General features: G+C 34.0%; 1 protein-coding gene across 9 annotated transcripts in view; it reads right to left on the bottom strand.

Annotated features, from left to right (window-relative positions):
- Positions 1 to 14886, bottom strand: part of atp2b3b (ATPase plasma membrane Ca2+ transporting 3b) — a 115908-nt gene that overhangs the window by 22307 nt on the left and 78715 nt on the right. For 8 of the 9 annotated variants that reach the window (XM_087305821.1, XM_087305824.1, XM_087305820.1 and 5 more), the window contains 4 exon segments: positions 11975 to 12188; positions 9514 to 9725; positions 7679 to 7786; positions 1580 to 1762 (listed from right to left, as the gene is read on the bottom strand). In XM_087305821.1, the coding sequence (XP_087161947.1) occupies positions 1580 to 1762; positions 7679 to 7786; positions 9514 to 9725; positions 11975 to 12188 (717 nt within the window). 9 annotated transcript variants of the gene reach the window in all.

Consider the following 14886-nt stretch of genomic DNA (forward strand, 5'->3'; position numbering starts at 1 on the left):
TGTACAAGAATCATTCCTTGCTATCTCATATTAGCAAATACATTGAATAACATTAACTTATAGAACTTTGTTATAATAAGAGTATAATAACTTAGTGTGACCTCAGTGACACATATTAATGGTAAAACTGTTATTACAATATTACTGTATATTTATTTTCCAGCAGATACACTACTATTTATAAGGGTTAGTAATATGTTTGTTTTAGTCACTTTTAAGAATTTTATTAAGCAAGAAGGAATTAAATAATAGAAATTTTGCTGTTTTAAATAAATAATTTTCTTTTGAAAGCTTTATTTTTCAAAGAATTCTATTTTTTTTATCATGGTTTCCACAAAGATATTAAGCAGCACAGAGTTTTCACCATTGATAATAAAAATAAATATTTCTCATGAAGCAAATCAGCACATTATACTGATTTTAAATTATTGTTCCTTACTGAAGGCTGTAGTGATAACTGCTGAAAAGAAAAAAATAATTAAGATCAATAATAAAATAGGACATAATTAGTTTAAATTCGAATAATTTTTCTAAATATGTTTATTTTTACAGTATTTAAATCGCAATAAGTTAAGGTAACTCAAACTGTTTGACGAAGCTGATTGCAATGAACCATTCAAAAACTAATCCTGACAAGTACTGTGAACTTAATCCATTTGACTAAACAGAGAAATGCGAGCACAGTAAAACCAATAAATGAAGAGAACTCAAACTGTAAAACCCAATAAGTTAAGGCAACTCAAACTATTTGAGGACACCGATTGCTACAAACAATTTGAGTAAAAAACAAATCTAACGAGTACTGTGAACTTACTCCACTTAAGTTGAAGTAATGAGGTATTTAATTAACTCAATACCTTCAACAATGAGTTCAAAACTCATTTCAAATGAGTAGATTTAACTTTCAGTAAACGTTGAGTTAACTACTCTCATTTCATTAGAGAAAGTTGACTGTTGAGTTTTACAGCAAAACGTCACTTTTAAAAAATAAAACCTTAAAATTTTCACTCACAAACAGAAATACACAAATATTTAACTGTGCATGTTCTATTCCTTATATTGTATATGCTCACATATGTATAAGCCCAGAATAAAACACTCTTCAGATCCTCGTCAACTCTCTAAAGTCTGAGGAGCATCATTGCGAAGTCCCATGCAGCGCCAGGATGCGACTGATTCTGTGCTGTGACTCTGAAGCAAATGAGTTACTAAACAATAAATTAGGTCTTTAAAGCACTCCAGTTGCATAATAGAGTGACAAAACAAAGCTTTGAGCACAGGAGGGGATGCTATAGATTCTTGTTGGGGGAAATCTATACCCATTTAGTGAAGCATCCCAACAGTGGGCAGCAGAGACAGAGATAGAGTAGTGAAAGAGAAGAAGAAATAGAAAAGGAAGGATGAGCTAATGTTGGTGATTCACAGAAGGTCTAGAGAGAAAGAGAGCGGGGAAAGAAGAAAACGAAAGCAAAAGAGCATTCTTTGAGGAGACATCAGCTCTGCTGTCTGTGGACATCATTTTATGTGACTTCAACTAGTTCTACCAGAGGGATGGATTATTCAGTCGAATGCACAGCACCTGAGTCTGGATACGGTTAAGGCCTCTAAACCAGAGGATCTGCCCCCTGCGCAGCTCTCTCTCAGCGTGGTCAATCTCCTCTTCATCCTCAGCCAGCTCGTCCTCCGTCATCTCGTCTGTGCCTGGCCCGTGGCCCGCTTCCTTCAGACACTTCAGGTGACTAGTGGGCACTGTGGCGATCACCTGAGAGAAAGAGAACAATCCATCTTATGTAAAGTTTGATCACACAGTCTTTTTAGGACCCTCAACCTGGAGGGTAAACAAGGCTTACCCCTATACTAGGCCTAATTTTTTACTTTTATGTACAAATGGAGTATATGTAGTGTTCTTTCCTCAAAAGATAAACTTCACGGTTAAAGTTTGTTGTGACTATATTCAATTTCATAGGGTTCTTTTTACTGCATTGATGTTGTAAAATAAAATCAGTTAAAAAGACTTAAGCATTTATTTAGTTGTTCAGGCATAAAACGAGAAGAACAGCTGTTTAAATGCAAATGCCATCAGGAGTAGCAGACGAGCACAGGAACTCCATTGAAATACTGGGGTATCGCCTGTTATCTCCTCATTATCATTATTACAAGTATTTCTACCATTATCATTATTCAGGTTGCTTTAGTAGTATTAGTAGTCATTGTAGTAGAAGCAATTGTAGTTGTAGTTGGGGTTGTTGAAGTAGTAGTTGTAGTAGTATCTGTAGTAGTAGATGTCGTTGGTATTGTGGTATCACAAGTAGTAGATGTGTAGTAGTAGTAGTAGTAGTAGTAGTAATAGTTATTGTCGGTGCAGTAGTATCAGAAGTAGTAGATGTTGTCGATGTAGCAGTCATTGCTGTAGTAGTATTAGTAGTAGTATCAGTAGTAGTAGTCGCTGTAATAGTATCAGTAGTAGTAGTAGACTTAGTGGTAGTATTAGTTGCGGTTGTGGCTGTAGTAGCAGCAGTAGTAGTTGTAACATTACTAACTTTCTGTAGTAGTTGGTGTAGTACTTGTGATTATTATTATGGCTGTTGTTAGTTATTATTACTGTTGTCCTTTCTTTCTTTTTACTTTCATTTTTAAATGAACTCAAATTTTACCCAATTGCAAACATAATCACAATTGTTTTTTTTTTATAGTTTTATAGTTCATTTTATAGTTTAGATAGTGTAAGTACTGCGTTTATACTGAAAACTCTAAACTCTAAAAAAAAATAAAGGACTTTAAATGATTTAAATGATGTATTTATTCATCCAAAAAAAAGATGGTTGCTGATGGGTGCTATGTTTGGATTACTTTATTTTGTATTGTGCTGGCAAAGGTATTCAATGGAGATGATTATGCTGATTCCTAATGGTGAATCCGGTTGTACTTATGACAGATACTATTTGTTAATTTATTGCACTAATTTGGCAACTGCTAAATGTTGACTTCTGAAATCTGAATTTACAGTTAGTAAAAAAAAACAAAACATTAGCTTTTTTTATTTGAGACGACACTAAACTATACACTATGGATGAGTGTATAAGTTCTAAGTGTATATAATTGCAACATTAGCCTGTTTTTTGTATAGAATTTCATCATGTGCACTTATGGCATGTGTAAATTTGCTTTTAGCAACAACTAGGTTTTGTTTATTTTTTTTATTTTGACAACATAGTGCCTGGACCACAAAACCAGTCAATAGCTAAATGTTGAATGGGTCAAAAGAATAGATTTTTCTTTTATAATATTATAATATTAAGTAAATGTCATGTTTTTAGGGAAGATATTTGATCAATTGTCAACCACAAATACATTAAAAATTAATTTTAGATTAATAATGTGGCTATAGACAGCTTTAAAAGAGATTTCCACAGATTTTTATTTTTTAATTTTAACTCTCGTAATGAATATTTTAAATCAAATATTGTCATATCATTACAAACCATAGAGCAATAGGATCACTCTTGAATATTTATTCAGGTGATGTATAAATCTCTCTCTTTTAATAATCTCTTTTTAAAAAACATGATTGATTTTGTGGTAAATGCTCACATTTGACAGAACTTTAATACTGTCTTATCTAGTCTGAGGATTTTTGTTCTCAAATTCCCTTCAGTCAAGTATGGGCAACAAATACGTAGAAACCTATTTGAATGAAAAGTACTGTTATACTTTAGGACTTCCATTCAAATTAACTACTCTCTTTAAAACAATCCTGAGATATACAAAAGTAGTGATTGCAAAATAATTGTTCTCTCAAAACAGACTGAAAAATAATTATGAATTTCCATGATGCTTAACTTCCATGATCTGTTTGATCTACCAAGCTCTCAGCTCTCTGCACTAACCCACAAATATGCAGAATGATTGACAGGTCAAGTAAATCACCTCAAATTAATAGGTTTTGAGTGGTTAAACAAAGACTCTGTGGCTGAGAATATCTGTCAAAAAAAATAAAGGCCGTTCATGACGACCTTCCTAATAAAAATCTTTTTTAGAAGTTTTAATGGGGCTGTCAATTCTAGATTCAACGATTTATAAGACAGGTGCATAAAATCTATGGATAAATATTTGCAGTTGGATGAGAGCTAAAGAGCTCATCCAACAATAAAACGCTTTGCTGATTCTGGTGTGGAAGAAGTTGAACCCAACCGAGCACCCGTGGGATGAATTTGGGATGAGCCAGACCTCATTACCCAACATCAGTGTCTGACCTCACTGATGCTCTTGTGTCTTAATGGGAGCAAATTCACACAGCTATGTTCCAACATCTAGTAGAAAAAAGCCTTCCCCGAAGAGCACAAGCTGTTATAGCAGTAAAACAAGGACTCCTAATTCCTAACTCCAATTAATGTGCATTGGTTTGAAATTAAACGCATATGGCAAGTTGCGTTTGAATGTTCACAATTGGATGCATCACATAATACAAATTAATGAAAGAAAACAAGATATACCCAAAATAATGAACATTTACATGTAACAAATGCAATATTTTCTTAAAGTTCACTAGGAACATTTGAATACATACACTATGTAGAATAAATAATTGTGCTTATTAGGAAATCCTCTAAAGCTATTAGATTATGCATTGATCTTACAAATATAAGTATTAAGTCATCATTCTGAGTGCCAGATTAATAGACTTTCATGATCCAGCAGACATCTACAAAGACCGATGGCAAGGGTCAGGATTGTTTCCTAAATAATACATTTTACTGCAGACTCATTTTAAAAACAAGTCAGGTTAACTCAGGCTTTTCAGAGAGACTGGATATAATGAGGCGCAAACTATATTTGGTCTGACAGTAATGCTGCATCACACAAGTGTGAGTAACAATGTTTTTACCATGTGTCACCATTGCTTTGTCAGCTACATGTTAGACATTTGAAACTCTATATGATCTACAGCAGTAAACATTTGACAAAAATGATTTGGTGTTTTAGGACAACTATGTTGAAAGATTTTGATAATTCACTTTAATTTAATTCAAGTTTAATTGTATAGCACTTTTTCACAATAATTATGGTTTCAAAGCAGGTGCACATTACTGCATTACAATCAAATAGTGAAAGGTTAAGGTTATTAGTTTCTAAACTAATTAACTAGTTTCTAACAGAATTTAACAGTTAAAGTTAATATATATATATATATATATATATATATATATATATATATATATATATATATATATATATATATATATATATATATATATATATATACATATACATAGTTAACCTGCAGTTATACAGCACTTCAAATGCGATCCACTTCAAATGTTGGCTACTGTATGTACTGCATAAATCAGTCCAATGCACTCGAAAAATGTGGAAAAAAATATTGAAAAGACTCTTTACTGTTACCCTGTTGAAGGCAAGAGTTTGCCAAAATGTGTAGGTGCAGTTTTACAGAATATCTATGTCAATAAAGGCTTTTTAAAGTGCCCATGTTATGGGTTTTTGAGAATGACCTTCCATGTAGTGTGTAACAAAGCTCCAAGTGAAGGGAAATATCCAGCTTATATACACTCAAAAAATGATTTGTTGGCTTTAAATAACTTTTTTTATGTCAACAGGTTCCACGTAATAGAGTTAAGTTACCTTTAAGAAATTTTTTTTATTTGAGTGAACTTAATTTAGTTACATAAAGGTAATGTAATGTTGTTTGGTTCAATCAACACAACATTTATAATTTAGCTTTAATTTATTTACACTGTTAAAAAAATCCGTTAAATTTACGAAAAAATACCGGCATGGGTTGCCAGGAATTAACTGTAAAAATACAGAATTTTTATAGGACTGTTTAAATTTACAGAAAATAACCATATTTCATCAACTGATACAATGCTCAGTTCACAAAAACCTAGTTTAGCTCACAAACACGTAAAGTCATTCAATGCACTAATGTGTTCATGTGTGTACAATCAGCAAACAGATTTTAAAGGCATTAGTTAACTAAACAGGTATCTTTAAACAAAAGAAGATGCAGCACAACATCAGCTATCCTTAGTTCATATTGGACTTGCACACAGATGCTACTACCCTCCACAATAAGGCTTAAATCTGAAAGTGCTGCGTGTTTAAAACTGTTGATTCACTTATAAAAGAGTCGACTCATCTCATAGTGCTTCAAATGAATCATCTTGATAGCGAGTCTTTAGCCGATTCAGCGTGATGTCGATACAAAACTTAAGCCCCGCCCAGTTGTTGCACACAAACCTAGGGCCCCTCCCACAAACAGTAGCCGCACTCAGCGGGATATTTTTGAAAGTGTGAGGGATAGTTAGAGGTATTTTCTCTACTCAAAGATGAAACTGTGAAGAGTGAGTGGTTGAGGTTTATTTTTGCAAAAATACATCAAGCATTATAGTCCAGCCTTATGCTGTTCGAGTGCTTCTGGAATCTACATGCTTACAATGGGGCATTCGTTGGCCGTTTTTTAAAGGAAGGATCAGAAAAGACTATTGATGAAAGGGACTTGTCAGAGCTCAACAGGATCTTTATCAGTACATGGATCAGTGGATCATGGATCAGTTTTGTCGTTGCTATGGCCACCATCATTAGCTCATCCTTGTTTGAAATTACGGGAGTTTTCTGGGATAAATAACAAAATGGGTGGGTGGCTGGAGATGGGTCTGAAATACGGGAGACTCCCGGGAAAAATAGGAATGTTGGCAGGTATGCTCACATACACTCTGCACTCTGACTACCTCAATATTGTTGATTAGCCGTGGTGGGCATTTTACTTTGTCTTGCACTGAACGCAGTCAACCAATCGCAACAGGCTGTCATCGGTCCAATCAGCTCAGATTAACGTCGTGCTAAGGAGGGCTTTGGGAACAAATGAGTTGCTGAACGAATCATATGGGAGTGGCTGGGATAATTAGGTAAAAATAAATGCATATTATAAGACAATGAAAGTGCTTTTTGACCTTGCATGCATATCAGACTGTTGTTGGAGACCCTCAAAAACAAAATATGACCCTTTTTAATGTATAATAGGGGCTCTTTAATATTTTTCTACATTTTCCAAGTGCCTTGGACTAATTTTTGCTGTTTATACTGATAAATTCCTTACTCAAAGACCACAGACACATTTTTTAAGCTGCCCCTGAGCACTTTGTTTGATTTTGGTTGACAACTGTATACTGTTACCAGAATATGCCACATCTATCCAACTATTAGTTTCATATTTAAATTGTAGCCCATTTGTACATGTTGGTATATTCCCAATCCCCAATTATTGAGTATTTAATGCATGCCCATCAAAACTAAGTAACCTACCTATCTACCTAAAACTTCATGTTTCAAAAGAGGTTTAAAAACAAGAAATGATGATGTCTGTGATGTCAAAATCTTGTCAATAAGTAGACCTCAGAGTACATTAAAAATTAAAAAAGTAATTCCCTCTTTAAATTTGCTTTGTTTTTCCTTAGTTCTAATGTATTCCCAAAACGTGGAATATACTGTACAGGCATGGCACATTACATTCTCACATTCTGTGAGACGTTTTAGAAGAATGAGCACAAGCTCGACTTTTATTTCTTTAAATTTTCCTTTTGTTGTGTGAAAAGTAATGACTGGATTTTTGTCTTTGATAGTAGTTCTCCATTTTCGTTCTTTATGTCTCCTACTGTACCTGACCCCACAGCAGTTCTCCAACTCCCACGAAGAGGCACCACAGCCACTGCTCCACATTGAGAGGGGCACAGCTGAAGGGCTTTCCTCCAAACTGCACAATCACAACCTGTACACAGATCAACAGCCAAACACAGTCATCAACTGGCTTACTCAGCATAGGCCAAATGTACGTTTGACATGACCAATGAAAATCTTTAGAATGAGTTGTGGAGAGCAGTTTGAACTTAAAGGTACACAGTAGTTCAACAAAAATAAAATATCTGTGAATAATTACTCACCTTCATGTCATTTAAATCCCCTGAGACTTTCACTCATCTTCAGAACTCAATTTAAGATATTTTAAATGAAATCCAGGAGCTCTCTGACCCTCTATAGATAGCAGCATTTGTGAGATATTTAAAGCCCAAATTGGTACCAAAAGCATTATTAAAACAGTCCATGTGACATTAGGGGTTCAATCTTAATGTTATGAAGCTAAGATAATTCTTTTAAGAGCACATAAAACAAAAATAATAGCAATTTCTTCTCTTGAGTGTCAGTTCTGGGGCGCATTCGCAATAGTACTGTGCACTGAAGTAGCAGTCAACTTTGAAGGGGATCAAAAAAGTTTTTCAACATTGTCCTAAGACCATAATGGGTGTTGTTCAATATTTTAAATCAACTTAGATGAAAGGTTTTGATCCACAAATCAAAACAAATGTTGACTATTATACATCACAAATGCCTGCATGCTACTGTACATTCTGTTTGAAACAAAGCTCTTGCGCATCCAGAGTATGCATCAGCAGCACTACCGAGTGTGACATGTATACAGAGCACAGTGCCAAAGGATATTGATTAGCCAAAAAGCATATGCTACTGCTGCCTCTATGGCAGTACACAGGGATGGAAACCAAAAGCTGTTAAATGATTGGCTAAAACAAGCTTCATGTGACAAAGTTAGCATTATTCCAATGGTAAATTATCTCCCCATAAAATAATTTCAGTGAGTTCTCGCAAGCGTTTCTAGACTTTGAGTCTCTCAGGACTGTTGCTGTCTGTGGAGGGTCAGAAAACTCTCGGATTTCATCCAAAATATCTTAATTTGTTTTCTAAAATGAACAAAGGTCTCAGGGGGTTGGGATCTCTATTGAGAATAAACAATGACACAATTAAACTTTTTAGGTGAATAACTCCTTAACAGTCTACACTACAAAAAGTTCTACTGGGAATTAACCTCATACCATTTGTTAGATTTATCCTTTATGGGCACATAATGTTCATTTGCTGTTCATTATAGATTATGTTTCTGTGAATGTGAACAGTTGAGGGAAAAACAACTGCAAATATATCAGCATATTAGGTTTGTAAAACAGTTTCTACAATAGGAGACCCACATCCATTTTGACAGGAATTGTTTAAATTCGAGATATATTAAAATCTGCATTACAGTTGATTGTAAGTTGAGAAACAATGCTTACCTATATACACAATAACTCCTCTTGGAGAGACTTTGTGTTTTGTAATTTTGCAGATTTTTTGCATGCTAAAACTACAACAATATGCACTAAAATAAGCTGAAATTGTAAAAAAAAAAGCGTATATTGGCCCCTTTAAAAATGCGGAAAATATATATATATACATATTTAACTGATGTGATGAATGTAATGCTCATGTCTTAACATCTTATGCGATTTTTTAAAGTATTTTTTTCTAATACAAAAGTGCAGTCTAATCAATACAGATTAAGAAACAGTTTTGCAGAGTATTAGATAAACAAACACATAAGCTCAAATGCAGAATGATTTCTGCTTCCTTCATAGTTCCCAAAACACAACCAACAGCATCTCTGACCTGCACTCCGAATGTTCCTAGAACAATGCTGCAGAAGATTGGGTTTGCGAAGATGCCGTCGAACACGTTCCTTTCACCATGAATCTTGCGCGCGTTGATCTCGTTGAAGAGCTGCATCAGGACAAAGGTGTTGAAGATGATGGTGTAGTGTTCAGATGGGGGCGAGTGTAATTGGGCATAACGACCACTGTCAATGTTGAAGATCTTCTCCCCTTTATAAGACAAATGAGATTAAGACATTTAAAGATGTGAAACTTTTAAATATGAATTCAGTGTACATTCATTGTTTCTATCCAGGCATATGTATATATAAAAAAATGCTCCTCTATCAACATTTTCACAAAACTCAAAAAATGCACTTACATATACAATTCACAGGCATTTTTAGCGGAAATAAAGACTACACTGTAAAAATAGAATCAATTAGTCCTGACAGCATATGCTTTTAGGTTATTGTAACTTATTAAAATGTAATCATGTTCTAACTTAAATCTATAAGTAACGCAAGTTATTTTAAGTCAGTTTAACATAATATTAGTTTAATGGACTCAAAAGGTTAATTTGATTCAGCTTAAACATTTAAGGCAACTAGGATTTTTTTTACAGTGTAGAGGGAGAAAACAGTTACATTTCATAAACATTTTGCTGACAGGGCAGATAAGTAAAGTAAAATATTATGTTATCACTATAGCCAGACAGAATCTGCTGACAATTTTTGCTATTACTGCTGACAATTTTGTAAAAAATCTGCGGATTTATGTGGAATGATTTCAGATGTATTATAACTAAAACTTAATATATGCAATAAAGTATAATACATTTTAAACTTTTATTTAGTGTTTACAATGCAAGTCCAATTAGAACCAATTATTTGGTAAACAAAGCAAGTCTCTTATATAATATGTCTACTCAAAGACTGAAAGTATTACTTTACAAACTGTATTGTAAACAAATCATATGAACATTTTAATATTACTATTATTGTATGAAAATAATATTTGTGAAATTAATTTAAAAACTGAATAAATATTAATTGACACACATTTATATAAGTAAATACATAGACTCAATCAGTGGTGGAAAAGGTTGGTTTTATGTTGGACATTGGACATTGGACATTGACGTTGAGTTCGAAAATTTTCCCAATTTTCATTTACAAACAAAATGCAACAGCCCCACGACATGGGGTACAATGTCAATCTGACATCATGTTGACGTCTTGTGCCTGCTGGGTGTTTAAGGCCATTTCAGTCATCATACAGTAAACATCAGTCATCTTCTCATCTGTGACATGCATCTAAACATATGGGTTAATGCGTGTGAAGATTTTCGACATCTTCTCGGACACTTTTAATGCTTCAAAACAGTTTGCTGCAATTATAAAGAGCTCATGTCTTGAGGTAGTTCATTATGATGCGATTTAGCTTCTATGTGTGATTTGATAGGTAGTAGTGACTGAAGGTTGAAGGAAAGTAGTGGAGTAAAAGTACAGATACAGCACATAAAATGTTCTCAAGGGAAAGTAAAAGTACAAATTTATAAAACTACTTAGTAAATTACAATTTCTGACAAAAAAAACTACTCAATTTCAGTGATTTGAGTATTTGTGACATTACACCACTGGACTCAATGTTGGGCTAAAAATCTGCAGATTTCTGCACTCACGGATTTCGTGTGTGCTAGTTATAACCTACAAATACTTCCATCACACTCCATGATTTGCAAGCTAACATATTTTTTACCTTTGCAAGTTTGCATCATAAAGGTACGGCACAGTACCATACATCTGTATGTACCATATGTACTGTATGATTTTTTTAATCATAATAAACTTTTTTGATCATCTGGCAAAGCAATGTGTTTGTAATGCAGAACACTTGAAGAATTTATTTGCAAAACAGATAACTGCTTTTTCATTTTATATAATATTTTTGTTGTTTTTGTGCATTAAAAAAGTAAAATTGCAAAAAAAATGCAAATGATTTAAAAAATTGAATTCTAAAAATGGTGGATGAATCTGTTACAGACACAAGTCCTGTGAACATATTAATTATTAATGCCTGCTTCTTCTTTTATCTGTTGCTGAACTAAACTAACTGATTTGATTTCAGAACCTTCTTAAGATGTGCCTGAACCAACATGATAAATATCTGCTTTTGTGCAAACTAAACATGCCTTTTAGTGTCACTCACTAGCCATTTCACACAAAACTTGCAAGAAGCGATGTAAAATTCCTTTTATGCAAAGATCATTGTACACCACATTCCCCATTGGGTTGTTTTCCCATCAAATCAATTATTTATGCTAGTATTGCTCTCATTTGTAATTAAATATAATGAAAGTAACATAGCTGCGACTGTAATGAAAAGTCTGAGGTGCCCATCATCCCATTATAAGTGTGATATTCATCATATAAATAATGCAAATCAACAAATATTGATCCCTGAACTCTCTGCCCTACCGACAAACAGCAGGGTGAAGATGATGACGAGCTGATAGACTCCATGACCCAGGATGTTCTTCATCATTGTAAGCGAGATGAGGGGGTTGTTTCGGCCGTAAGGTTTTCTAAGGAGAAGGGCTTCAGTGGGCGGCTCGGTGGCAAGAGCCAAAGACGCAAACGTGTCCATGATCAGATTGACCCACAACATCTGCACTGCTTTTAGTGGAGAGTCCTGCAAACACACACAGATTACATACAGATGAAAGTACACTCTTAAAATGAAAGCAGTTCCAGGACTTTCCAGCAGAGGGCTCAGTGACCGGTTTAATCACCTCTGTCGTTTGCTGTGAGCTTGAGAGGTGCAATGCAGTCAGTTTTCTCCTAACCTGCATGACACATAGTTATCAGAGATCTGGAGTGGCTGCTTCACACTTACCGCAACACTACACGCTAAGACAATTGACACTGACTCAAGAATTAGATTTAGCAGGACACAAAATTTTAAGGCGATAGTTCAAATTCGATAAAGATTTGATAAAATACTTACCCTTATGCAGTAAATAAAAGTAATGTTGTAAATAACGTTGCATAGACATTTTATGTATTGTCAAGAGCCACAGGTATTCACATGTTTCTTGACTCTATGTTTGTTTTTACTCTAAATAGGGTTGGTAAAAATTAAAGGTCACCTACATGTCGGAAGACCTGAGGGTGAGTAAATTAAAAGCAAATTTTCATTTTTGGGTCATTTTTGAAACGTGACATTTATGACAATTATGACTCACTAACTTGCTTTCTTTCCCTTATTATTATTATTATTTTTAAATCAACATTGAAAATTTGGCATAAAATATTGTAATTATCATAAATTAAGCTTGAACTGCTACAGAACCCTAAAGAAGTGATGCAGGTGAACTAATAAAGCATTATTCCAGATTTAATGCAACATCGGAACTAGGGCTGCACAATATTTTAATTCTGCATTGATATCGCAGTGTGCGCATTCACAATAATCACATCGTAAAGATATGTAATGTCCAGTCTGAATTATGGTTGACCAGGACCCAAAGAATTGTATTTAATCACTGTTATTATATGGAATTTATATGATTTATGTAAAAAAAAACATTTCTTACTTAGATTTTTTTTTCTTGTTTCTAGTCCAAATATCTACATTTCAAAGCGAAAACGAGATTATTTCACTTACTCCACTGGCAGACAAATTCCTAATAAAAAAGTACCAAAAAAAAAGTATCACCTATTTCTTCTGACAGTAAAAATTAAACAATATTTTTTCTTGGTCTAAGAATGTCTTTGATATTTAGACTAGAAACGAGACAACAAAGTAAGAAAAGCATTTCTTATGCATTGTGGTTGTTCAATTTCTCTACCTGAATGCTGTTAGACTCCCCAGAAAACCATCTAATAGTGCTATTCAATCTTTTGCAACTGTATTCATCACAATATTTATCGCAGAAAAATAGAATATCACAACATCAGATTTTTCCAATATCGTGCAGCCCTAATCGGAACCATCTACATAATTTTAACCTCCTTTTGATAATATAATTAAAAATCTGAGTTATCGTGAGGTACTACCGTAAACATAATTATTAAGTTATATAAAATTTTACAATTTCATTGCCAGAAAAAAATAGATCTCTAAAAATCTAAAATAACTATATGATGACAAGAAAAGCATTTAACTGAAAATAATAATCCAAGTCCTTAAACTAATGTAAACTTCACATTTCTACATTTTTAATCCTACAAAGGTTATTCTCATTGTTTGTGCATCGCTGAACAATTGACTGTGACCTCAGTTTTATATTTTTTTTAAAGAAAATTAGGGACACTTAACATTTTTTCTAGTAATCAACATTTTACCTCAAATGAAACTGATTGAGGTAAAAGGGATAGTTCACCCCCCCCCCCCCCCCCACACACACACACACAAAAAAAAAAAAACATTTTATCAATTACAGTACCTGACAAAAGTCTTGTCGTCAATCCCAATTGTAAAAGCAACAAATAATAAGTTGACTTCAAGTTGATCATTTAAAAAAGTGATCATTTGCATCCCAATCGTCACAAATACTGCTGAAGACCCATTGGGACCTGCATGCACCCAAGATTCTCACAGAAATCAGTCAAGTTGGGTGAAGGAAAAATCATGGGGATACATTTAGTATGGGGGCATGCGAGAGATCTGCAAAGTGGATGGCAACATCAACAGCCTGAGATATGAAGACATTTGTGCTGCCCATTACAATACAAACTACAGGAGGGGGCAATTCTTCAGCTGCATAGCACTCCTTCTCATACTTCAGCTTCACATCAAAGTTCCTGAAAGCAAAGAAAGTCAAGGTGCTCCAGGATTGGCTAGCCTAGCCACCAAACATGAACATTATTAAGCATGTCTGGAGTAAGATGAAGGAGGAGGCAATAATCCTCCTGAATAAATCCAAAGAATCTAGATAAACTCTGGGAGTCCTGCAAGATTGCTTTCTTTGCCATTCCAGATGACTTTATTAATAAGTTATTTGGGTCATTGCAGAGATGTTTAAATGCAGTTCTCCAAGCTCATGGGAGTCATACACAATATTAATTCTTTTTCCACTGCATCATGACTTTACAGTATATTCTATACTGTTCATTATTTCTGCTAAGTGACAAGACTGTCGTAGTTATAAATAACGAAAAATCAAGGGGGTAGGGGGGTGGAAAGCTGTAAACTGGTAAGTATTGATTGGTAAGTATTGACTTTCATAGTGTTTGATTTTTAATCTTAGGATGTTAATGATTTTTATACTATGGATGTCAATCGTTAAATTTGTTTACAGGTTTCTTTAAAGTATCATTTTAAACACTTAACAAAGAACTTTATAAAGGCTTGGAACCACTTGAGGGAGAGTAAATACTAAATAAAT

This window comes from Danio rerio, chromosome 23, assembly GCF_052040795.2.
Source record: "Danio rerio strain M-AB ecotype USA chromosome 23, GRCz13ab, whole genome shotgun sequence".
NCBI classification, from domain to species: Eukaryota; Metazoa; Chordata; class Actinopteri; order Cypriniformes; family Danionidae; genus Danio; species Danio rerio.